General features: G+C 44.0%; 1 protein-coding gene across 3 annotated transcripts in view; it reads left to right on the top strand.

Moving 5' to 3' along the window:
• PDZRN3 (PDZ domain containing ring finger 3) overlaps window positions 1–17071 on the top strand; it is a 785994-nt gene extending 768923 nt beyond the window's left edge. For all 3 annotated transcript variants that reach the window (XM_069643215.1, XM_069643214.1, XM_069643216.1), the window contains 2 exons: window positions 3707–3823; window positions 14242–17071. In XM_069643215.1, the coding sequence (XP_069499316.1) occupies window positions 3707–3823; window positions 14242–15786 (1662 nt within the window). In that variant the 3' untranslated portion in view covers window positions 15787–17071. The remainder of the gene's footprint in view (window positions 1–3706; window positions 3824–14241) is intronic.
• The last annotated feature ends 10656 nt before the right edge of the window (window positions 17072–27727 follow it).

The raw sequence follows: 27727 nt of genomic DNA, 5'->3' as shown, positions 1-27727 counted from the left end.
CTCTGTGGGACAACTAACCTTTCTCTTTAAACATTCATCCTGCAGGTACTCTACCATTACCTGTATCACTTTCCTCTGCATTTCTAGCGTGTATTGACTGTATGTGTCATATACCTCAACTGGAGTTATCGATATGTCTGAAATCCATCTAATCGCATCTTTTGTACAAATTCGCGCCTCCTTAGATGTCGATTTACGACACGGAAGAAATCAGTTCTGTACATACATACTTTCTTCTTCGTCATCCTCATTCCGTAACCTTTCCAACTCCTTTCTATACTCAAATATCCTCTCAACATGCTCATGTACCTTCTCCACAGTGTCTCTTGAAAACGCTAAAGTATTCAGGTCCCTCAACCCTTGTGGTAGGTCTGCATTATTTAATTTACCCCACATTACACATAAATGAATCCCTAAACCTTCAATGAAAACATTTTTCTCAGGAAAATTATCCATATTAGAAAGTGTGGCAAGAACATTAGCTCGATCATCTCTCTCCATACAATGCTTAGCCCATGCAAACAAATCCTGTTTCTTTTCTGTAGGAACAGTATTACGAGTAACAATCCTCGACCCCGCACCCTGATCAACTACAAGCGGTACAGAACTACTTGGGAGTGAGGGTGCAGGCAAATTCAATGGAGGTACTATTACTGGTGCAATGGGAAGAGGCAAAGGAGCAGGTGGAGGAACAACAACGGAGGAATAGGAACAACAGGTTGAGCAGGAAGAGCAGGAATAACAGCAGGAAGAGGTACAGCAGGAGGAAGAGGAACATACGGAGGTGGTGCAGAGGCACCAGGCCTTCGTTCATTTAACAATTTGTCGATAAACTCATCCGAAACATGAAGATCTTTAGAAGGATAGATTTTCTGAATACCGAGTGAGAAAGCCCTGTCCATATTCCTAACCGACTCAGACTGTTTGTCCTGATCATATAACAACGCCTTGTCAGCATTTGTTTTATGACGGCGCACATGTTTTTCCCTACTTTTAAGCTGCTGCAACGCTTCTCTTTTCCAATTTTGCAAAACATCAAATGCTGCAGGTCTGGCCTTCTTTTTTTAACAAGACTGACTCTAAATATTCAATACGAGGGATCTCAAAACTACCATTGACTGGCCACTGAAGTTCGGAGGCATGTCTGGTTTGTCTGTGCCAAATTCTATTAAATACTACACTTCCAATGCCATGCTTACAGTACATAGTACATGCCGGTGACCCCTCCTGTGGTGCCGGACGGCTAAATTCCAAAGATTGTCTATCGCTGCGGAATAATGCCCTAAAGCAGCTAGACAATTTCCCAGGCATTTCTCAAATACTCGGTGTTACCTGGTCAATAATTGTGTCTGCAGATACAATGTGCCAAATTCAAATTGTCAGGGTTGAATTAAGAGTCGGGTAACGACTCACCTGACCAAACCTAAGGAGGACCGATCGGTTTACAAAGGATTTACCTAACAAATTTTACCTTGTGTATGGTGATTTCGGCAAATCTGCCTTCCTCAAAAAATTGACCCTCGTCAAGATGCCGTCTCAGACCACACGGCTATCGTCCAGGGAACGGATCGTGCAGCGCTGTTGAGGTGTCGCGTCTCGTTCAGTCGGGCCCGTTATGTCACACCGTCCGATCCCGGTCCGATAGCGTGCGTCAACCTTCAATAATCCGGCATCAATCTTGAGGGTCCCTATTCCGGGCGCCAACTGTGAAAATAAGGAAATAATATGAGGCAGGGTAACCAAAAAGGAAACACACCAAACACAGGTTACAAAGGAACATACAAAGTACTTTATTTTATACTGAATCCAGTTACAAAAGAACAGAACAAAATTCAGATAGCTATCGACCCTCAGTACAACACAGCAAACTCCGGCGTGGTTCGGTGTGCTCAGTGAGTGCAAATATTCATTGAAACAGTCAGGCTTTTATACATTTCTCCAGCCTGTTGTCCAGCCTTTCTGCAGGTTAACCATTCCATAAATAAGTTACTGCTCTAGGGTCCCTTGCCAGGTCAAATCTAGTTCATCTTAGGTTTATACATTAACAAGAAGAAATGGTAATAATGTATGCTCTAGGCCTAACATTACAATGCAGGACTTAATTTATACAATATAGTTAAGCAGGTGTTCTCATTCAATTATAGATCAGTTTCGGTGATACAGGTAATCCATTGCACACAGGTCAGCAGAAGGACAAGGTCTCAGCTCATGACCCTAACAAGTGGCCTGCAGCCAAGTTATACATTAGCTGTACAGAGGTCATGACAATCAAGTTCTGTTCTGAATAACATAGGCTACCATTTTAGCTCACATGGTGACTTTATAGAGCAAGAAAACCTAAAATGGCGGCTTGACCCAAAATGACAGTTTACATGGTTTCTAAGGTCAGGACCTCGCAATGCGAGTTTATTCACATGTAGTTTATAAGCAGCTTGTTAGCAGCTTGGCGTAGGCCAATATACATATATTCATAGCAATAGGAGGCACGATATAATTTCTAGTTTGACAATTTGGGAGTCGCCAGAGGTCGCAACTGCTACCTCTGTGGTCTCCCTTGTGACCTCTAAAAAAGAAAAACGAAAAAAAAGGGATTTTTTTGGTTTTTTTGTTTTTTGTAATGCAAGGTCCTGAGCTGTGGCCAACACCGTGTGGCTCTTTACTTCTGGAGTGGCTGGCTTTCTTGTTCAGGCCCCTTAAAAAAAAGAAGAAAAATTAGAGCATGAGTGCCACAAGGCTAACACTTTCAGCACTGACCCTAAATAAGAAAGAATAGGAATACCAAATGATGTTTCTTTCTGGATTTCTATACAATAATTGCTAGACTCATTAAAGGTTTATTTCAGGCACACTTTGAGGGTGAGTCACTAATTTAGACTGTTCTTAAACACCTAAACTCAGCCTTTCATCCTTCTGTGGTCAATAAATGAGTACCAACACAGGTTGGGAAATATGGGGTGTATATTTTTTCTTTATAAAGTGCTTAAGCGTAAGTGCTATATAATAACACATCATAATCATTTGGTCATGGACGTCTGCATGAATTCACAGTAATTTAGTAATATGGGCTATAAACACTGTTCTTAACGATACATATGGCGATCCATTCTTGTATGAAATGTACATCACATTATAGTGATATCATAACCATATTTTACGTAGTGTACAATGCTATGTGATGCCACTTCCTGTTTTGTCAAAGGGTGAAAGGTCGTGTTCCATCGCTTCCCGTGATATCACTTTGGGGTGGGGTCAAATGACATCACTTCCTGTGATGTCGTCTGGGGTCAAGGATCGTGTCATGTCACTTCCGCTATCCCTGGCATTTTGGTTAAATGACGTCCCTGCACGCCTAACTATAGCATATTGAAGGGTCCCATGTAAAGCATCGTAAGCACACAGCCCCCAAGAAATGCAGTGGTCACCTACATGAATTTGGCTACATACACATTTCTAAGAATCGGGCATATAACATTAAGGTGTATTGTGCTTCTTTTTTTAGATTAAATATTTCTTGAGAGGGTATTTAAAAAATAACAATATACGAATACAGATTAGCTTTAACTTTCTCTGCTTGTCATAACCATAGACTGAGTTTGCACCTGTGTGTGTGGTCACATAGAATTGCAGTCAGACTAGGTTTTGTGTTGACTCCAGAGTTTATGCCCATTTCATCAATGTCCTGTTTCCGTCCTTTTACTTTCCACAGTTGGATGAAGGATGGATGGATGATGACAGGAATGAATTTCTGGATGACCTACACATGGACATGCTGGAGGAACAGCACCACCAGGCAATGCAATTTACTGCAAGCATGCTTCAGAAGGTAATGAGAATCTGATTGGACAGGAATTTAGGAGGATGAATGTATAACTGGGATCTACTAGACACTTGCAATGAGGTGAATGAAATATGAATGACATGAAGGACATGTGTAAATGCCCAGCCCTTCAAGTCTGCATATAGACTGACCTCCTTGTTGCTGAAACTAGAAATCTCACTTAGTCTCTGGCTTCATGCTACACATCCCCTCAACTCTCAAAACGGATATAAGGGGCAGAGGGTGGGGAAAAGGTAGTACAAACTGGGAAGTGGAGTTTGGGGGACTCCCCAAATAAAAAGAAAACCCATTTGATGAGTTTTTTCTGCAAATAATCGGCGGCAAAAAACTCAGCGAAAAAAACCCTGGCAATGGAATGACATAGAGCCCGATATAGAGCGAACAGAGCCACCAAGATGGCACTAGAAGGGAAAGAGACAGAGGGAGTGAGAAAGGGAGAAAGAAAGAGAAAAGTGATTGCATACCCCACAATGCACCTCTTCCCCAGTGTCACAGATGGCACAGAAATCACTTTGAGTCTTAGAGACAGTTTGAGGGATTGTATTTTTTCTTTGTGGGGTCTAGAGCCGCCCCTCTTTCTCTCATCTTGTTATAACCCACCTCCCTGACCCAGACGCCCATAAACCCGGTTGACCCCTAGGGTCTAAACACTGTTTTATGCTATGAATGGTCCCCTATAGGCCAGAGGTCTTAGCTCCCTCTAGGAGTTCCTAACTCTCTCTACTCTCGCCAATGCTTAGTGATCTAGTGGGCTCAGCCTATCCTTCAACATCCACTTTCGCCTCTTCCTGTCTACTCTGACCACTCCCTAGTCACTGCTCGACTGGGTAGTGGATATCATGTTAATATTTCACTCTACCTGATCTTTCCTCCTCCCTTTGGTATTACTTCTCCTCCCACTCCTCGGATTCGCTTCAATTTCCTCTCTCCATACTACTACTCTCCTCCTCCCACTACTACTCTCCTCCTCCCACTACTACCCCCCTCTCCCACACTGCTACTCCCCTCCTCCCACTACTACTCCCCTCTTCCCACTACTACTCTCCTCCTCTCACTACTACTCTCCTCTCCCACACTGCTACTCTCCTCCTCCCACTACTACTCCCCTCATCCCACTACTACTCTCCTCCTCCCACTACTACTCCCCTCTCCCACACTGCTACTCTCCTCCTCCCACTACTACTCACCTCATTCCACGACTACTCTCCTCCTCCCACTACTACTCCCCTCTTTCACACTGCTACTCTCCTCCTCCCACTACTACTCCCCTCTCCCACACTGCTACTCTCCTCCTCCCACTACTACTCCCCTCTCCCACACTGCTACTCTCCTCCTCCCACTACTACTCCCCTCCCCACACTACTACTCCTCTCATCCCACTACTACTCTCCTCCTCCCAATACTACTCCCCTCTCCCACACTGCTACTCTCATCCTCCCACTACTACTCCCCTCCTCCCACTACTACTCTCCTCCTCCCACTACTACTCTCCTCTCCCACACTGCTACTCTCCTCCTCCCACTACTACTCCCCTCTCACACTGCTACTCTCCTCCTCCCACTACTACTCCCCTCCTCCCACTACTACTCTCATCCTCCCACTACTACTCCCCTCCTCCCACTACTACTCTCCTCCTACCACTACTTCTCCCCTCCTCCCTCTACTACTCCCCTCCTCCCACCACAATTCCCCTCTCCCACACTGCTACTCTCCTCCTCCCACTACTACTCCCCTCCTCCCACTACTACTCTCCTCCTCCCACTACTACTCCCCTCCTCCCACTACTACTCTCCTCCTACCACTACTTCTCCCCTCCTCCCTCTACTACTCCCCTCCTCCCACCACAATTCCCCTCTCCCACACTGCTACTCTCCTCCTCCCACTACTACTCCCCTCCTTCCACTACTACTCCCCTCTCCCACATTGCTACTCTCCTCCTCCCACTACTACTCCCCTCCTTCCACTACTACTCCCCTCTCCCACATTGCTACTCTCCTCCTCCCATTACTTCTCCCCTCCTTCCACTACTACTCCCCTCTCCCACACTGCTACTTGCCTCCTCCCACTACTACTCCCCTCCTCCCACTACTACTCTCCTCCTCCCACTTCTACTCCCCTCTCCCACATTGCTACTCCCCTCCTTCCACTACTACTCCCCTCCTTCCACTACTACTCCCCTCTCCCACATTGCTGCTCTCCTCCTCCCACTACTACTCCCCTCCTTCCACTACTACTCCCCTCTCCCACACTGCTACTCTCCTCCTCCCACTACTACTCCGCTCCTCCCACTACTACTCTCCTCCTCCCACTACTACTCCCCTCCTCCCACTTCTATTCCCCTCCCACACACTGCTACTCTCCTCCTCCCACTACTACTCCCCTCCTCCCACTACTACTCCCCTCCTCCCACTACTACTCCCCTCATCCCACTACTACTCCCCTTCTCCCACTACTACTCCCCTACTCCCACTACTATTCCCCTCCCCCACACTGCTACTCCCCTCCTCCCACTACTACTCCCCTCCTCCCACTAATACTCCCCTCCTCCCTCTGCTAATCCCCTCCTCCCATCACAACTCCCCTCTCCCACACTGCTACTCTCCTCCTCGCACTACTACTCCCCTCTCCCACACTGCTAGTCTCCTCCTCCCACTACTACTCCCCTCCTCCCACTACTACTCTCCTCCTCCCACTACTACTCCCCTCTCCCACATTGCTACTCTCCTCCTCCCACTACTACTCCCCTCCTTCCACTACTACTGCCCTCTTGCACACTACTACTATCCCACCACTACTACTCTCTTCGTGCCACTACCACTCTCCTCCTTCCACTCCTCAAACACCCTCCTTTCACTCTGCACTATTCAATTCATATTCAGACCTCTCACTACCCTTTCTATTCACTTGTGATACAAAGCTCATACTAATACTTCACAACCACTTCCAGTCAGCATCTCACCTGCTCCAACAATCTATAATAATAGAAACCAAAGGCTCATACAGACAATCTGCTCTAGAAATTCTCGTTGTATTTGGTTACTCCTGAATGAGAACAGAGACAAGGTAAAAAAGCTCCTTAGTCAACCCCATCGGTGAGGAGGCTTGGGTACAATTCCTATTGGGCCGTAACTCAGGGGAAGAGGAACCTGCTCATAGTTTTGCACAGAAGGCCCCTATACATCCGCCTTTTGACGTTTCAGTGGAGGCAATTTTGAATAAAATAATTGCCCTTAAGTCTTCCAGAGCCCCCGGCCCTAACGGGCTGGCTAATGTAGTGATCAAGAATCACCCAGTATTCTGGGCAGACTTGTTTTCCCTACTGTTCAATAAGATTTTAGCACAGGGGATTATGCCTAGAACATGGCAAACAGCTATTCTGATTCCGGTCTTTAAAAAGGGTTGCCGGACTGACCCCTCCAACTATAGGCTTTTATCCATGTTGGATATTACAGGCAAACATGTTGCATCGTTACTTCTTAGTGAGATGCAGAAATGGGTAGATAAGAATAAAATACTCAGCAAATTCCAATGTGGCTTCAGGCGGGATTTTTCCACCTCGCATAATCTTTTGGTCATGGATATCCTACGAACACGGGCACTTAGTAAGGGGCAGCCCCCGCTCTATGCCCTTTATATAGACTTCAAGGCTGCCTTTGATTCCATCCCTCGAGCTAGACTTTGGAACAAGCTCGAAAAATTGGGATGCCCGTCAGGCCTCTTATACTACCTAAGGCTGCTACACCAAAACACTTCTGTATGCCTTAGACTAAATCACGAAGGCAATATGACGAGAAAGGTGACCCAGAACAGGGGGGTAAAGCAGGGCTGTGTTACAGCACCCCTCATTTACAACCTGTATGTGTACGATATCCCTGAAGTGCAGGCAGAGGCTGACAACTGCCCTCCTAAAATCGGTGAAGCTCTCTGTGCTGTACTCGCATATGCGGATAAACTGGTTGTTTTTGATAATACCATAGGGGGACTTAGGCGTTCTGCATCTACACTATGGAACTAGGCCAGGATAAATGGACTGACAATTAATCTAGAGAAGACACAGGTGCTTAGATTTACTAGGAAAAGAGCATCTCGAGTGAAATTGATGGTACACAATAAATACATACTTTATGCTCCATCATATCGTTATTTAGGAGTTAAAATAGAGCCCCTTGGCGATTACCCTCTGTGTAGACAGGGACGCATTAATAGGGCAACGCAAGTCACTGCATTCATTTCTTCCTTCACTAGTAAGCAGGGTGGTTTCACTCTCTGGGGGACTCGCCATTTATACACTCAAGTGCTTGCCCCCATGATTATCTATGGCCTTGAGTCTTTGCTCTCATTCGATCTGGCATGGCTACAAGTGATGGAGGGCATGCTCTGGCGACGTATTCTGGGGTTATCACCGGGTGTCCCGATGGCCCTGATTAGACTCGAATTGGGCCTGCCATCCCTGAAAGCGATGGTATTAAAAAGGAGAGCAGGGTTATATCTTAAGATGATTGGCGGCTTTGCTAATCCCCTATTGACTGTGATCCACCAGGAGGTGATTAAAAAACACACCACCTCACCTTTACAGAAAGCCATGACAAAATTCTTTATAGATATTGGCTGGACTCACAGAGGGGGAATTGTTACCAAGAAAATACTAAATGCACTCGGAAAAAAGTGGACCTCTGGGATTGGTTGGAAAACTTTTCTCATTTGAGCAGCCTTAAGAGCTTCCATTTTGTGAAATACAGATTGTATGATTTCATGAAACCTCAACCCTATTTCCATCTCTGTCCCACTAGAAGGCTTAGGCGTTTTATTATTCTGTTCAGATTGGAACAATTGCCAACCATGTGTAATGTGGGTCCCAGGGAGAATATCCCAATTAAAGAACGTGTATGCCGTTTATGTAAATCCCCAGAATGTCTAGAGACAGCCAGACACCTTCTAACGCAACGTCAGACTCTTAAGGAGATAATCTTGCACTATTTGGGTGAATTTGTGCATGATCCTCTTAGCATTTGTGAAACTGCCTTTTGGCTCTATTGTACCAACACCCGCAACATGCACTTACTCATTGCTTTGTTTAACGTCTGGCAGCAAATTGAATCAAGCCTGGCACTTTGATTTGAATTCTCTCAGTACAGGGGAAGGCAAGAAAAGATTAGATCATTTGGTTTAGGAAGAGGCCTTGCATCACTCATTCCTCTTATTTATTTTTTGTTTAAGACTTAAGTGGTTTCGGGTTAAGATGATGATGTATTATTTGTGCTGCTAATTGTTTAGTATCATGAGAAAATAAATATTTCACATGAATCCCAAAGGGAAATGTTTAATTCTTTTTTATTACTATTTTTATATATGCTGATGATTTATTGTTTTATTCTTGATTTCATGATTTCATGATTTCATTTTATATGTGCACATTTGTAATATGTGTAAAGTTTGAATTAATTTTCAACCTGTATCACATTAAAGAATTATTATTAATACTTCATACCCACTTTCAGTCAGCATCTCACCTGCTACAACAATTTCCTCCACAAGCCACCACTCCCACCTTCCTCCTGCTGGTCTCTTCGTGGTTTCCACCTCTGACCTCACCCAAAAAAAACACACTTCTTTTTCCCTATCCCCTGCTTGAGTTCTCCTCTCCTTTCGAGGATTTGTCACTTTTCACTGGCGCTGTCTTTCTGACCAGAGACGTGTATGTGTGAGGGGCAATGGTGAAAAGGGGGCTAAGCCTTGCCCACTTTCTCCATACGGGTTTGCCATGCATCAAAGAGTGCGGTGTAGGCAGTCTAATGTTTCAGTTCATGTTTTGGGCCCCCATTCGGTGGGGTCCACCGGTAAAGTTATCAAGGGAGGGGGTTTTAATATCTTTTAGTTCAATGGTGGTCCATGGGTCTTTCGTGACCCCCTCAGGTGGATCACATATGTATTTATTTACATGAATGCTTATGTATGGTTCCACTCTCCCCAAGGCCTGAGGGCTACTACGCAGGACCGTGGCATCTCTCTTTCTCAGTTGCACAGTGCTGGTGTCTTCAGCATTCTTCAGAGGTTGTATATCTCTCTCTCTCTCTCTCTCTCTCTCTCTCTCTTTCCCTCTCTCTCTCTTTATCCTTTTCTCTCTCTCTCTCTCTCTCCCTCTCTCACTAACACACCCTGTCCAGATGATGGTGCTGATTTCTTTTCTGCTGGGGCTGCGTTCTGGACCTCAGATGCAGGCACTCTAAGGGAAACAGAATGATATTGGCGAGTATCTAATACATGAGACAAGGCTCGATATAGGGGTCTGCAAGTGAACATGCTAGCATGAAGGGACGACAGGAATGATGGCCCACTCTGCTGCCACCATTACCCTCAGGTGTAGCACTGTATCTCTCCCTGGTAGGCCTTGTACCCCTGCCTGAGAGGTCCCCTCTTGATAAGGCAAGATTACTTTCTTAAACACCTCCACTCATTCGTCTAGGTTTTCGTCCTCTTCCCCATCTCCTTGTGGATATCTCGATAAAAATCCACATTGGCTTGTTTTGTCCTTGCCCGATGCTCTACAGGGAATGAGAATGGCTGTAGGGCCAGGAAACATCTTAGGACTCAGTATTAGTATCTTTACTCTGGGCCATCCCAACCAGCGGAGCATGATCAGTGATTCATTAAAATGTCCATCCCGTGAGGTAGTACCGCAAGCTGCATACAGCGTTTTTTATGGTGAGGGCCTCCAGCTCTGTTATATCCCCTTTTTAGTTTGTTGGTGAGGGGTCTGGCTATTTCCTGGAAGTGAAGGATGAAGCGGTAATAGCTGGCAAGGCCTAGCAAGGCTCATAGGTCCTTTTTAATGACGGGTCTCTTGACTTGCAGGAGAGTTGTGATTTTGACTTCTTGGGGCAACACTCAACCACTACCCACTTGAAAAAACTGGTATTTAACTGAAGTCCTGGCGAGATGACAACTTGCGGGTTTACCTTCTGCAATTGGTTGCACACCGGAGTTAGGTGTCATAGATGTTCTGCCCACTTTGAGCCCTGCACCACAATGTCACCCAGATATGCAAATTCATGGTAGGCCATTTTGGCTTTGGTTCCTCAATTGGGGAGGAACATTCACAATGCGATTCTTCAATATCCATTACATCAAGCATTTTCTTTAGTACTTCTTTTATTATTTGATTTTGGACTCCTGGCAGCCTTGTATGGTTTTAAACAAATCACTCATCCTGGCCGTTTACGGATTTTGTGGACAAATCTTTCTACTGTTCTGAATTTGGACGAGAAGTCATCTGCATAACTTCCAACCCACTGGGCCAACTCTTGATACTCAGATGCAGTTACCCCAATGGGAATGGTCACTCCCCCTACTTCCGTTTTCAGAGGTTACTTTCTGGTGTTGTTAGCATATAGGTCTAGTAACTGGGGATTGCTATTTTCCCCTCTAGGCTTTCAGTTTGCTGATGTGATACAACTGCAAGGTTTTCCTGCAATCCACCTGCTGTACCTTGTATGCCCATGGAGAGCCCACTTTGGTAAACACATAAGGTCCATGCCACTCGCCCAATAGATTGTTCGGAGTCATTGACAACTTTGACATGAAGCTGCTCCCTGGTCTGTCAGAATTTCAGCAGGAAAACCTACTCTGGCAAACAAATGCACTGAGTATCCTTACTATTACCACTCTGGAGTTGCTTCTCTTTGCTTTGGGAAGGCTTCCGGATATCGGGCGCACAGCCGAACACAAAAAGGATATATCTCTTGCCTGATCTTGACTGTTCCAGTCGTCTGACTATGTGCGTGCAGATCCGGTGGAAGTGGTTGCATTGTTGCCATGGGTACATCATCCAGTGGGGTCTTCTGACATTTAAGGCAGCAGGCACAAAAATATTCGCTTTCTATGCGCACGCAGGGCCAATAGATCCAGCTCAGCAGGCTCTTCGGTGCCTTATTGAGCCCAAGGTGGCCACCTGTAAGGTTGAAAGGAGCTACCTCTAGTATAGTTCTTTGGCCTTTCTTACCAGCCACTGCTTTGTCCATTTTTAAGAGTGGAGAGAAAAGGCTAGCTACGGATCTGGGCTCTAAAATGGCATCACAGAATTCTGATATAAATGTAGTATGTGACTCACAATTCGAAAAACAGATTGTGGTGTTGGGAGGCCTTCAATGGGTACTCATATGCCAATGGCTATTGTAAAATATATGGGCATTAGGTTTGACAGGCATGTGAGACTTGTCCCTCAGATTAATCAGGTGGTGGTGTCTTGTTTCAATCAACTTCATTTCTTGAGACACATTTTTCCATTTCTTACTGTACAGAAAAATGTACTGCAGCCTCTGCCTTGGGCCCGTCGGAGCTCAGCTATGCCAACTCACGTTATCCTGGATTACTGGAGTGTCTTATGGGAAACCCTTAGGTTATTCAGAATTCAGCGGGTCGTTTGGTTGCAAATTTATGGTGAGATTCCCATATCAACACCTATCTATTTCAGTTTAACAGACTGCCCACAGGACAAATGATCATATCTAACACACGTGTTCTAAGGTTCCGATGTCTGCACCAAATAGGAGCAGCTTTTCTCTCATCCAGGTTTCAGCCTTGTTTCATCTCAGCTGAACCCTTCTTTCGAAGCGCTTTTGACCGTACTGAGATTCTGTCTTGCTTTTAGCTGTGAACGATCTTCCTCAGTTCTTGCCAAGGAGATGCGGCCCTCACTTGCAGGAGAACTGAAAGGCTTGCGCTCTAGCACCTTGAAGCGTCTGTGTGCTAGATGGAATTACCAATAGAATATATCAGACCAAATACCCAGACAGACTCAAAGGAGATGGTAAAATACTGCTTTGATCTCAAAGAAGTAAAGTCGGGCGAATAAACACTCATCAAATCGATTCATGCTGGATCACAATGTCTTCTTGATTATACTCAGTTAATATAATGCTAGATGCGTCATCTATGACGTCATCCTACGTGGCAAACTGTAAATCCTACCGAGGGGTGGGATTGGATTAGGGGAACATGTCTACGTATAGATAGTGTGCATGTTAATCCCTCATTGGTGGTTTCTTGTCTGTGAGACACATCCTGAGTTACTTCTATCACGTGGTGTAAGGCACTCGTCATAGCAGAGAACATGGTAGCGGAATAATACTTTGCAACATTGTATGTAAAAGTGCATGGCAGGCTTTTCTGATTGATTAGCAACCCAAATCCAACCTTGGACATTCGGCTCACTAGCAGCACGTACATAGAAACCAAACCCAGGTGCTGGGAGATATGCCAGCTCTCCCCTTGTTTTCCCAGTTAGTCTACCTACTCTCATCGGTAGGCCTCATGCCAGTGTCTTCTTTTTGAAGGCTTATCTTGCCAGTCTGCACTGTCTTGGAACATTTGAGGGAGTTTAGGCACTCCATTATCTTAGCTTCAGACTTAATGAAAACCCTTGTTTGTGAGCTCTTTGTCACATGTTATGAGACCATGAATCTGTCCATGTCGGCAGTGCAGTAAACACCATTTGATTCAATTATGCTGGGTTCAGTTTCTCCTCTTGGCCTTTAGAGACTTTCTCACTCTATCCCATATTGACTTAATGCCCTTTTAATTATTCAATATTTGGCAGCAGTAAATGTTCTTGTTCCTCCTAATCTTTCGGAAATATGTCCTGTGCATGGTCTGCTTGTTAGACTCCCTTTGTGCTTTTCCTCCATCTCTCGAAATAGGCTCCTTGGTTCCAAGCCAATGTACTCCTCTATCTGGCAAGGGAAAGTAGCTGCTTCATCCTCGTTTCACTTTAATATCTTGGGCTTGTATTTTGAGGTAGTTGGGTTGATTGACATAAGACGTCATCCCTCTTCTTCTGATGGTCGTCCAAAACATTGAAAATATATCTCTCGTAAGCAAGCTTCTATATGTACTTTCTACCTTTTCCATGTATTTACAGTTATTGATCAAGAAGTAACTTTATTCTTCTTTGTGTTCATAATTACTGTACATGTTTCTCTTAGTGTTTCAGTTAGAATGTCATTCTTAAGTATTTTCATATCCTTTCAGCATAGGTTCTTACATCTTCTTTATGACATTTCTTTGCTGTCATTGGACTTTTTTTTAACACTCATCCATTCTGTTCATAGCTGCATTACGACAGCTCGACAAACTACATCCTTCTTGGTAACTTTCCTCCACTATGTCAGCTTGCGGGTACACTCTGAAGCATTTGCTTGGGCTTCTAACTATCGCCCCAGGGGCATTACATGACTGGTAATGCCCCCCTCCTTGGGTTCTATTGCTTAAATGCAATATCCTCCAAATATGTCCCTTAACAATATATTAAATAATATGGTACATCATTTTTAATAATCATACGTGCACATCAACAATGTTGAAGATGCTCTGTCTTACTACTTTTCAATATTTTCTTTACTTTTTAGAAGAAACTGGAAGAAGATGGAGGAACGACAGACACAGCCACTACTTTATCCAACCAGCACGAGAAAGACAGCGGAGTGGGGCGTACGGATGAGAGCACAAGGAACGATGAAAGTTCTGAGCAGGAGAATGTAGCGGATGATCACAACCTCTCATTGAACACCCTGGAGAGCCAAAAGAAACTCATGTATAGTCAGGACACTCTTGGGAGCGGTGACATGCAGTTTAGCAATGAGTCCTTCATCTCGGCCGACTTCACTGATGCTGACTTTCTAGGGATACCCGATGATGAGTGTGAGAGATTTCGAGAGCTGTTGGAGCTGAAATGTCAGGTCAAGTGTGCCAGCCAAGGTAGCCTGTATAGTCAAAGCAGTGCCATGGAAATGAGTAAAAATGACCAGGAAAGTGTTGACCGGGAGCTGGAGATGTTAAACGAAGAGCTACAAAGCATAGAAATGGAATGTCTTAATATTGTAAGAGCACATAAGATGCAACAGCTGAAAGAGCAGTACAGAGATTCCTGGATGCTGCACAACAGCGGATTTCGAAACTACAACACAAGCATTGATGTTCGTCGCCATGAGCTTTCAGACATTACTGAGCTGCCTGAAAAATCGGACAAGGATAGCTCGAGTGCTTACAACACTGGCGAAAGCTGTCGGAGCACACCCCTCACTCTAGAGCTTTCTCCAGACAATTGCCTCCGCAGGACAGTAGATGGCATCAACTTTCAAAGTAATGAGGGGGCAGGTGGGAGTGTGGCGGCCTTCGCCATTTCACAGAAGAGCTTGCTGCCTGTTACAAAGAGCCGCGAGTCAAGTCCTGCACGAAATCACACCCCTACCAAGGATGGTGATTGGAGCAAGACTGAGGGTAAAGAAAAGGCGAGCGGGGAGGCTGGTAAAAATCAAGCCACTTCACAAAAGCCCTCTGGCCACTCATCACCCTACAAGCATGCCCACATCCCTGCTCATGCTCAGCACTATCAGAGCTACATGCAACTGATCCAACAGAAGTCCGCCGTTGAGTACGCACAAAGCCAGATGAGTCTGGTCAGCATGTGCAAAGACCTCACTGCCTCCAGCCACGCCGAGCAACAAATGGAATGGAAAGTCAAGGTTCGAAGCGATGGCACGCGCTACATCACAAAGAGGCCCGTCCGGGATAGGCTACTAAGGGAGCGGGCCATTAAGATCAAGGAAGAGCGCAGCGGCATGACCACCGATGATGACGCCATCAGTGAGCTCAAGATGGGCCGCTACTGGAGCAAAGAAGAACGTAAGCAGCATGTGCGCAAGGCTTCTGAGCAGAAGCGGAGGCGGGAGTTCATGATGCAGAGTAGGTTGGACTGTCTCAAAGAGCAGCAAAGCTCAGATGAGAGAAAGGAGGTGAACATTATTGACCTCAGCCACAAAAAAATGATGAAGAAACGAAATAAAAAAATATTCGACAACTGGATGACCATCCAGGAACTGTTAACCCATGGCGCCAAATCGCCTGATGGAACCAGAGTGTACAATTCATTGTTATCCGTAACTACTGTGTGAGTTCAAAATGTGTCTTTGAAGTGAAGCTCTGCATAATTCTTGTTGTCGAGCCAACCGTCATTCGACATGACGTATAGAGGCCAGCACCAATGCGCGCGTGCACAACGAGACTACGTAGAATCATCTGTGTTTTGGCCCTGTGTAAATAACACTACCATCGAGGTAGAAATTCCTGCCTCGTTAAATGTGGCAAGTTTTGTACATATAAAATGTTTTTTAAAGTATAGTGTTCAACGACTGAGCTTTTCAATCTTGGGCACAGCGTTGGGTGTCAAAATCACCTTTCAGGAGGAGATAAAATTGCCTGTGATATCATTAGAAGGCAATATTAGTAAGCAAAGCGTTTAATAAAATTTTGATTGTCACTTTTTTAAACTTTTGCAAACATACTGGGAAGCTTGTTAATCATAGTTACAAAAAACAATTTGTTTAAACTATATTCATAGAAAAAATACATGTTTTCGTTACAAAAATCGAAAAACAAAACAAACCTAACTGCCAATATAAAAACTATTTTTTATGAAACTGTATTTTGTAATATTGTATTGCTGTTGTGTACTTTCTATATTGTACTTTGCTATTTATCAATATTTACCGGAGTGCAGATTTTTTTGCAAGACTTACTACCCTGTCCCCTTTAATATTTCTTTCAACATCAAATTTATGAAGCAACCAGCCTTATACTTATCATAACATTCTGTTTGAAGTTTTTCTTTTCTAATTTAGCCTAAACATAGTTTTTCGCTGTATGTTCCTTAATCAAAATCAGAATACTCTGCAGCTTTAGAAGAAGTGCTATGTTTGCAGCCACCGCAGCTCTGAAAAGAAAATTGCATGTACAGCTCATCGTTTATAAAAAAAATAATCTTTACGAGCTCACACTAGTAACCATTTGCTTTGTAGTTTTGTATGTACTGGATTAAAAAAGAAATTTCATACAATCACAGCTACCTGCGAATGTTAATGGAAATTAAGATAACAGTAACAATAAATTATTGTTTTGTGTCTGAGAAGTGTACACATTTTTTCCAGAAGCACTCCCTGAGTTTAGTTCGCCTCCAGAAACTATGCTGTCCACTCAGGCGCTTCGTTTTTCTCATTGTCCACATTTCTTTATCGTGAATGTTCAAGCAATGGTAATTTTGGCGTCTTATCGTGTACGATTTCTGTAGCTTAATTCCAATCTTTGTTATTTGTTTCCCAATTTACCCTGTGTCCTATCTTAGGTTGTGTTCATTTTGAGTCTGTTTCCTACATTTATGCAATAAAGAATAAGCACTTTCAATATTGGTCATCAGACCTTCTAGTAAGGCGTGTGATATGTCAATTTGTACAGTGAGCATTTCAGAATATCTGTAACTGGCCCTCATTTATTAATGGATGAACTTTTCAATTGTTAGAGCTCTTGGAAATGGATTTGGGGGAGCAGTAAGAAAAGATTAGGGAAAACAAATATCCACAAAGCCTTCTGTTAGCAACATGTCTTAATGTCACAATAATATTGACAACGGTTTTGTTTGTGTGTGTGTGTGTGTGTGTGTGTGTGTGTGTATATATATATATATATATATATATATATATATGTATACATGTATATATAAATTAATATTAATATTGCTATATTGCCATATATCTGTAAATAGCTTTGTTAAAGGGACATTATGGTTAAGGTTCTCTAATAAAAATCTTTGGAATTCAGTGAACAAGGGACGTCATGATTGCAGCACAAAATTGAAAAACCAAAGAAATTTGCCAGCTATGGTAAGTTATGCAACTATAACTCATGCTCCCGCCATGCACTGCTCAGTCTAAAACACAGGACATTAAAGATGACATCACTAATGTCATCATCAACGACATCACTGATGACACCCCACATCCTGGTACACTCTTCTTGTTTAGTGACAGTGAGCAGTTTATGCAGAGGATTTGACCTGGAGTTACTGCATTTAAAACATGACAAACATACTTTGAAAGTTCTATATTTGTAGGCCTTAACTTTTCGGAATGGTCTTAAGTTTGTTTTCTTGGGGTTTGGCCTGAGCTTAGGGTGCATGAACATCAAACAATAAGTAGGTCCCAACAAATAATACAATTTGTATATTTTGTATGCATAATGACAGACTCAAATTTCATTCTATGCTTATGGTCTTTGGTTCCCCCTTACCAGATGTTACCTGCCTGGACATCAGATTTGTAGGCATTGGTGCTCTGAATAGACTCTCTATATCCACTGAGACGAATCATAGGTTTCTGTCACTTCTCCCCAGGAAGGAGCCTCTCCCTGTGAGGCTAAGGAGGTGAGCCTGCTACGCACTACTCTCTCTAGGGGTAGAGGGAAGCAGGTCCTCATCTGAGAGACTCCCCCCAGTGCGGACCAGAGCTCCTGTTTTGGGGACGAACTCCCTAAACCACATCCCACTAAAACTCCTTCCAGAACATCTTGTGAAGAAAGGGAAGAAGAATCCCTTAGAAGTTGTTATTTACATCCAAACACTATAATGGTACCATTTAAAGGAAAACGTGACACATACTGAGACGAAGAAAACCAGTGGAAGAATAATGAACATGAGTCACAAAAAGGAAGGACTTCAATGCTAAACTGGAGGAAGTCCACTGTAACATAATAAGAGGAGGAGGCAGAGACCTACACAGAGACATCTCCTGCATGTTTCAAATCTGCTCACAAAGAGAAAAGGACCGAAGATTGGACTTGCAGCATCCAATGAAGACATAAAGCCCAGGTACAACAGTGAAAGCCTGGCAATGAACAGGTGAAGAGAAGTGTTGAGAGGGACCAAAGGCGTACCTACCTGGAATGAGCAACAAGTGGCGGATTGACCACGAATAAGCCATGGTGGACTAGTCGTTCCATTAACTACGCCGACACCACTTTCGCAGAGCGAGAGAGGGAAGCGAACTGAGAGACGAAACGACAGAGAGCCTGCACGAGAAACTACAGACAAACCAAGGAACCAACTTGACAGCTGACTAGAAGGGTCTGGCAAGGATGTTCCACAGAGCGATGATATCCCTGAAGAGCTCAGGTAATGGGGAAAACACGAGATCCAAGAGGGGAACCGAAGATAATGATTAGAACATTCATAAGTGTGCCAGTACACATAAGATATAGGAAGTGCATGAGAAGAAAGAGAGTTATTATTGGAATGCTCATTCTCGTCCCAGTCAAGATACAATACTGAGAGTGTGTCAAGAGCATAAGGAGCAATACTGGAATGCTCATACTCATCCCAGTAAAGATAAAGTGTCAAAAGTACATGAAAATAATGAGAATTATTACTGTAACATTCATACTCATCCCAGTCAAGATGAAAGATTAGGACCAGATGAAGAGAGCGAGAATCATTATTTGAACACTCATACTCATCCTAGTAAAGATGAAAGATTAGGACCAAATGAAGAGAGCGAGAATCATTATTTGAACACTCATACTCATCCTAGTAAAGATGAAAGATTAGGACCAGATGAAGAGAGCGAGAATCATTATTTGAACACTCATACGCATCCTACTAAAGTTGACAGATTAGGACCAGATAAAGAAAGCGAGAATCATTATTTGAACACTCATACTCATCCTAGTCAAGATGAACGATTAGGGCCAGATGAAGAGAGCGAGAATCATTATTTGAACACTCATACTCATCCCAATCAAGATGAACGTTTAGGTCCAAACGAAGAGAGTGAGAATCATTATTTGAACACTCATACTCATCCTAGGAAAGATGAAATATTAGGACCAGATGAAGAGAGCGAGAATCATTATTTGAACACTCATACTCATCCCAGTCAAGATGAAAGTTTAGGTCCAGATGAATAGAGCGAGAATCAATATTTGAACACTCATACTCATCCCAGTCAAGATGAAAGATTAGGACCAGATGAAGAGAGCGAGAATCATTATTTGAACACTCATACTCATCCTAGTCAAGATGAAAGATTAGGACCAGATGAAGAGAGCGAGAATCATTATTTGAATACTCATACTTATCCTAGTCAAGATGAAAGATTAGGACCATATAAAGAGAGCGAGAACCATTATTTGAACACTCATACTCATCCTAGTCAAGATGAAAGATTAGGACCAGATGAAGAGTGCGAGAACCATTATTTGAACACTCATACTCCTTCCAGTCAAGATGAAAGATTAGGACCAGATGAAGAGAGTGATAATCATTATTTGAACACTCATACTCGTTCCAGTCAAGATGAAAGATTAGGACCAGATGAAGAGAGCGAGAACCATTATTTGAACACTCATACTCGTCCCAGTCAAGATGAAAGATTAGGACCAGATGAAGAGAGTGATAATCATTATTTGAACACTCATACTCGTCCCAGTCAAGATGAAAGATTAGGACCAGATGAAGAGAGTGATAATCATTATTTGAACACTCATACTCGTCCCAGTCAAGATGAAAGATTAGAACCAGATGAGGAGAGTGATAATCATTATTTGAACACTCATACTCATCCCAGTTAAGACAGAATATCAAGGCTAAGTAAAGAGAGTGGAACATTTTGCAGGAGTATTCCCATTGAACTGAATCAAGAAAAAGGACGGACATTGTAAATGTAAGACTTTAAGTCTGAAATAAGAGAAAAGAATAAAGAACCAAGTAATAAGACTAGAGAAATGCGTAAAGGAGAAAAGGAATAGTCAAAGAGAAAGGATATGTGAAACTTGTCAAGATCCAGTGACAGAGCTGTGGGACATCATAAAAGTAGTCCCCAAGAACTACTTAAGGACCCAATACTAAACAGGACATGGTGAAGAACTAGCTCCCAGGAGAAGGGAGTCATTCTCCCGTGCCTTATGCTGCTCTAATAGTGGTAGGGTCAGAGTGTAGTACATTTTGGAGAGAGGACTGATATTAATGGACTATCAGTAATGACTGACGAGCACCTTAGTTAGTTTGGTTAGGTAGGGAACACTCTTAGTAGAGGGAAATGTAGGAGCTTTTGCTTTTTAATTTAATAAACCTATACTGAAAAGGCAGATCACAGTACATGTCCATCTTCTGACCCGCCACACCACACATGTATCTAGTAATTCTTACATACTGAGCGTTTGCCTCCAAGACTAACATTACGCAAGGTTTTGATAGACTTAGATTTATTATGGGACTGGCCAAGTCTACCATATTAAGATTACTGCATTTCTATGGTCCATGCTGCAGCCATTGCCTTTCTTAATGTATTTTTAGATGGCTATATGATGATATGATATGGCATTTATAACGCGCCTATACACAAGTATTTCAAGGCGCAACGAGGCAAGGGAGGGGGAACAGAGGGAAGACAGACAACAATCCTACTAGGCCAGGTGACATTCAGATCGTGCAAGTGCATGGGAAGGGGGAAGGGGGAAAGTGCGCAAAAAGGGGAGGGGAACAGTGCAGTACATGGGATAAGCGAATAAATAACAATAGTAAAGGTGAGGCCAGCCGCTGGCAAGTGCAAGAGTAAGTACAGGCATCAGGTATCAAGTGCTGGTAGTGGGACTGTAGGGATACAGAAAACAGTCCCCAAGTGCAGTATTTTCAGGACGGCAGTGCAGGTGTGCGACTGGCGGGGGAGGTGACCTGGGCCAGAGATCAGAGAGTGGCCAGGTAACCAGTACAGTTTCAGTCAGGAGGTCAGTAGGGGAAAGGAAGAGAAAAAGCAGAAGCAAAGAGAAAGGTTTTGAGGTGTTTCCCGGAACCGGAGATGGTTCTCCTCAAGTTTCAGGGTGGCAGGGAGGCTGTTCCAGAGGGAGGAACCAGCTGAGGAAAGAGATCTACCACCAACTTTTTGCTTGGAGAAGCGATTGACCCTGAGGGGGTTGGAGGCGGAGGAGCGAAGGGCTCGAGAAGGAAGATATTTAGGAAGAGAGAGTTGAAGGTATTGAGGCCCCAGGCCCCAGAAGGCCTTTTGTACAATGCAGAGGGTTTTGAACTTAATCTTCGAGCCAGTGCAGTGATTTCAGTCCTGGTGAGATACAATCCCTGGGCTTGAGGCCTAGGACAAGTCTGAAAGTCCTCTTCTGGATGAGTTGCAGAGGGCGGAGAGTAGAGGCAGGTCGATTTAGAAATAGGCTGTTGCAGTAGTCCAGCCTAGAGAGAACCAGAGCTCTGGAGACAGTGAGCTTCTGGGGGAAGGAGAGGAAAGGGAGAATACCTCTGAGGAGGTGCAGCTGGTAGTGTGACTTCTTAGAGATGTCAGAGATCTGAGGAGAGAAGGAGACTGTGGAGTCGAAGATGACCCCGAGGTTCTTAGCCTCGCAGGAGGAAGAGGGGTGAGAGAGGCTGGCCAGAGAGAGACAGGAAAGGAGGGAGTGTGTGTGCCGATGAGGAGAATCTCAGTCTTACTGGCGTTAAGGCAGAGGTCATTTGCGGCACACCACTCCTGTATAGCAGACAGTCATTCAGTGATGAGAGACAGGGAGAAGGAGGCAGAGGGTAGCCTGAAAATGAGTTGAGTGTCGTCTGCATAACACTGAAAGTTGGGGCACAAAGCGGCGATGCGGTGGGCGAGAAGTGCCAGGTATTGGTTGAACAGCCAGGGAAAGAGGTTAAACCCCTCAGGGACACCAGAGGTAGAGAAAAAGATAGCAGAGAGGAAGGACCCAAGTTGGACCTGAGAGGGTCGGTCAGAGAGGAAAGAAGTCAGCCAAGCCAGGGCCTGACCGGTGATACCCAGGTTATCACCCTGGGAATCAGTGTGCTGGCAGAAAACAAATGAAATAAAGGGTAGGAGTAACACGCCAATTCAGAGTGTCATTTATATTATACAAAGGACACACACACACACAAATTGAAGAATAAATAGAGAGGCAAAAAAGAGAAAGGGTGTGTTAGAAACTGACAAACCTTTTCCGGAGAATGGCTCAGGGGCAACGCCTTGGAAGCAATAGAATGCTGAGCAAAGCCGGTTCGAATCCCGGTCCCGCGCTTAGAGACTGGTCTCCGGTATTGAGCGTGTTAAAAAAGGGACTTGGAATGCATTTGAGATTAGTTTAGCCATATTAGACAAGAATTTTGAGGTGAAGGAAAATACGTTTTTAGCGAGATACCATTTGTCCATGAGAGAACTAAAGAGGGGGAGGTGATAGAAGAATTTGTGTCAGCATTGAGAGTTGTCGTCTTAAAGTGTGAGTTTGTGCACTGTCATGTAGAACACTTACGGGATCAGTTAATGATCAAGTATGCAAGTGGCAATGATCCCCAAATGGCGTCAAAAGAATTTCAGAGGTTTTTGAGTGATTATGGTGTCAAGCAGGACAAAACCTTGTTGCATCATCCCAAAACCAAAGGGCGTGTTGAGAGGTTTAACAGGACCATCATGGATGGCACAGGCATGTTGCTCATGGCAGGTGGAGATTGGGTCAGAGATTTGATGCAGAAAGTATTTCAGTATAGGATCTCCCCTCATACTATGACAGGAGTATCGCCTTTTGAAATTTTGGAAGGTAGGAAACACAACACATCTTTGTTTTCAGGATGGATGGGGTAGTCAACAATATTAACACCAAAGATTGAAACTATTAGGGAGAGGTTCAGGAAGATGGTTGGTGGCGAAAGAGAGGTATGACAGAAGGCATAGCTGCAAGAAGCTAATGTTTCCAGCTGGCAACAAAGTCAAACATAAATTGACCAGGAGGGTAATAAAAGGCGAGTCCAAATTCTCTAAAAGGAAAATAGTCCAAGATTTAGGCAATGCAGTAGGGCTAGAAGGAGGCTAAGTGTGGAAAAAAGACAGGGTTGTTGGGATAGAAGGAGGCGAAGTGTGGAATAAAGACAGGGTTGTTGGTAACTAGTGATCAGGTGTGTGTATCTCATCAATTATTTCCTGTTTGCATCACTGTAAGGTTAACATAGTTTATCAAGTAGAAAAACACAGCTCCTGTCCATTGGTATTATATTTGTAGATAGTCTTTGTGTCTTTGTCAATTTTCTTGCAAGAGTTGTGTTCACCACTTCATGTGGAGATGTGTGAAGAAAGGAGGTGTTTGAGAATGTTGGAATCTCATAGGTCAGAAGTCTGTAGGAGTAAGGAGAAGGAGGAGGTACCGCGCTTCTACAGATAATGCTTAAATAAATCGTCATTGCCAACCACATCACTGGTACTCACTTTATTATACCGGCCACGCCCCAGACTCCACCTGCAGCTATGCCCCGACTCCACCTGCGGCAATGTCCCGGACTCCAACTGCTGGCATGCCCCAGGCTCCTCCTGGCCATGCCCAGACTCCACCAACCTAACCACAATGGCCATTGGACCTGGCCTGCAGCCTGGTGCTGTTCCCACTACAACATAATCGTACCATGGCCACTGTCCAGTGCTTATGGCTACGGCCAGTTGCCACATGTTGAGATTAATGCATAGGCCAAATAGCTTAGACAATAAATGTGTTTAAGTAATGATAGCACAAGACCAAATTACGGCAACCCAGAATATAACTCATATATGTCTTATGTACCATCTGTCTTACTACTGTATATGCACTAGACTTTTTGCTTAAATTGTCACCTTTTTTACATCCATTGATGATTTATTATTGTTCCCATGTTGTGTACTCCTTGTCTATGGATTTTAATAATTTAGCATTCAATAATGAATCCTAGATGCCTATGAGTTATGTGCGCTATACAACTGACAAAATAAATAAATAAATATACATAAAATAAGTGTTCATTTAATTGTTAATCAGCTTTTTGCTCATCACAGCAGGCTGTAATTACCCTTACCCCTATTATTCTATGCAAGGTACACTATCCCGGAAGGGGTATAGAGTTCTTGTTTTAGTTGTGGATAAACATAGCAATCCGGATTTCCCTCAATATGCACATATACAGACTCATTTGTGAAGCACACCATTAATTGTGGCTTTGAAGGCCTGCTCTTCAAAGAACATCTTGCCAATTGCTGATCACGCAATCCTACTTCCACCACTCCTGACTCCCCACTCCATGCTCCCCTTACCCATCCCAGGTCCCCTGCTTAGCCTGCACCCTGCTTGTAACCCCCTGGGTACATTTCCTATACCTAGTGCTTAGTAGCTTCCCAGCTAGGTTACATACATGCGTAACTACACCATCAAATTGTTAGACTGCAGCCCTTTGCAGAAACACATCAAAGTTTCGGAAAGACAATTAAAATAGGAACTCAGGCACGTCCCTTAGTTTAGTTGAACAGCCTAAATGCAATGTGACTTTCTGATCACCATGACTGTCACACCTGTATTCTCAAACCCTGCTGCCCTACACGGGCACCAAAGATGCATTTCATGATGTGAAAAGAGTGATGATTTCAACAATGGTGATTTACACATCATGTGGTTTTCACTGCAGTGGTGGGGCAATTGAAAAGGCAACATGATTCCAGCCATGAATAATTGGAAATGGAGACAATTTGGAGCCTCTTTAGATGAATCAGGTGGGAAGACATAGCTACACAAGACATCTACACTGATTATGGAATATCAAGATGCTGCATATGTTTACTCTAGCCTTATAAATGGCATGTCAGGACTGCCCACTCCAGTACCCCTATAACCAGCACTTGCCCTCTGGCACCCTTCCCTGACCAGCCACCAAGTCTGGTACCCCCTTCCATGCACTAGTTCACCCTTACCCCTGGTTCCCCTGGCACTTGCCCTCCTGGGCTGCCACTAGCTCTCGCCAAGCACCTGCGGTTCCCTCCTGCATGCACTTCCCCATCTTCCCCCTCCCTCTTCCACCCTGTCCCCCCCCTGCACTTCTTACTGCACTTGCACGATCGGAATGTCACAAGGCCTAGTAGGGCCATTATTGTTTGTTTTCTCCTCTTCACCCATCCCCCTACTTTTTTGACTTGTGGTGCCTTGAAACACCTTCTGCTGTATAGGGACTATACAAATGTTCAATAAATAAAACAATTAAAAAAATAGCACTAGCTACTGCTGACGCAAGGCGTAAGAGGAGTTCTCATCAGAACGATGTTACTGATTGTTATTCTGAAACTGCTAAGATAATAGAGACTGCACCCTAGGTGCTACCTGTGTTATGTAAACTATTACTCCACGATGTGTTTGGTTCTTTCAGTTTTTTAGATTGTTTGAGGTTGAGAACTGGAGCATCAACACTTTTTAATACTGAGAAGTGGTTCTAATGATCAGTGTTGCCACTAACTCCCTATCTCGCTGGTGACTGTGACATGGAGAGGAACGCTAGCAATACATCATTTCGCTATACGAAATCTTGTGAATAGACTGTACTATGCAAAACGTCCTGCTCTAGAACTCCAAAATTTAATTGACATCTGACATGGAACAACCAAAGAACTCCAAGAAATAGAGAAGATCCAAAGTAAATATTTTGGAACTGAAGTTGACTTAGAAAATTCAGTTAACTTCAGAAAACATTAGCGAAAACCTCACAAACTGCAACCTCCTAGAGCAAACGCATACAAAAAAGAAATAGGTACATTTCAAAACACATCTCCTGCATTACCAGGCCAAGTATGTGTCTGTTATTATAATTATAATTGTTGTTTTATAATGCGCTTAATACCAACAAGAGGTTTCTAAGAACGGGATCGGGATTCAAACCTGTCTTGCGCCGCCTTGTCTTGCTTCCAAGTCAAATGTGTTGCTCCTGATCTGGATTTCCTAGGTGAAAGTCCTGCCCTTTTGACCCTGGGTACACTCCTCTCCTACTTGTAAACCAAGGATCAGGGTCATAATGAACAAAATTCTGAATTTGGCGAGCGTCATACTATTTAAAACATAATGTATGAAAAACTACGTTCATCATAGTCATGATGGTGGGATCACCAAATCTGGTCCAATGGTCTTGTCAAAAGACCCAGTGTCATGGATCCATTGTCCAATTTCCAATCCAAGAAGGTTCTAGGGTTCCATGTCCTGAATCACATCCATCAGTTCACTCACAGCCTCTAAGACTTTTAGAGTGCAACCAAATGCCTCTTTCTTGGCTGTGGTATTTGGTTGCTGCTGATCTGTCACTTTCATGGAGTCTGTGCTTAAGATGCCAATACTCCCCAATGTGGCAAGACCTTAGGTTTGCACGGACTTGCTCCGGTGGATGGAAACTTGCAGCCATTCCCCCATGGGAGAGTGTCAGAACCTCAAGCATGGACTCCAGAAAAGCGAGAGATAATGCTCGCTCACCAGTAAAAGTTCGTAGGCACCCAACTACCATTTGCCCTGGAGCTTCCTATATAAGCGCAATACTCTGTGACATACAACTTTTGCGCTATGGAACTCTTTGGGGTGGGTTCTCTCCCCTCGCACCTTGGCCCTTTCCAGGCTGCAGTAATTGTAACCGCAGCTGCCAGTGTACGAGCTCTCGATGGGCTTCTAGCCAGTTTATAGAATTCCCTGTCTCTTATTCTGCAACTCTAGGGGTCGCCAAACTCTCATCAGGATCTGGGCCCCAGTGGGCCAATCAAGTAGCAGTTTCTGCCCCCGCCAGCTTCTGGGGTGTCGATCTCATTAGGCTCCAAGCAGCTTTCTACTAAATCTCTAAAACCCTGTCATAGCTACCCACTGGATTACTTTTGCCTTCTTGTACACTGAGGGGCTCGACTGCCTCAGACAAAATGACTGCATGATCATTTAATTGGAAAATGTGTTTCTGCTCCTCATTTGATCAATACCATGGGTTCTGCATCTGTGATTAGTTTTCCGCAGGCTGAGGACTTAAGGGCATTGTGCACCTTCTTTCAACCTGGCCAGTTCAACATGGCCGCCAGCCAACCCACATGCCTACTCCCAGTAACTCAGGCTTTGAGGTTCGTTTCTCAAATCCTGTTAACCCACGTCAGGCGTACTCTGTTTCTTTCCTTCTTCCCGCTGTAATGCAGTCTTCTGCTTTTCACCAATAGATGAAGGCGGAGGAAACTGTGCTGAGCAAGTCAGAAGGATCAAATGGTGATAGAA

The sequence above is a fragment of the Ambystoma mexicanum genome, chromosome 2p (assembly GCF_040938575.1).
Source record: "Ambystoma mexicanum isolate Mex_15411 chromosome 2p, UKY_AmexF1_1, whole genome shotgun sequence".
Taxonomy (NCBI): Eukaryota; Metazoa; Chordata; class Amphibia; order Caudata; family Ambystomatidae; genus Ambystoma; species Ambystoma mexicanum.
This window is presented reverse-complemented; position numbering and strand designations above follow the sequence as displayed.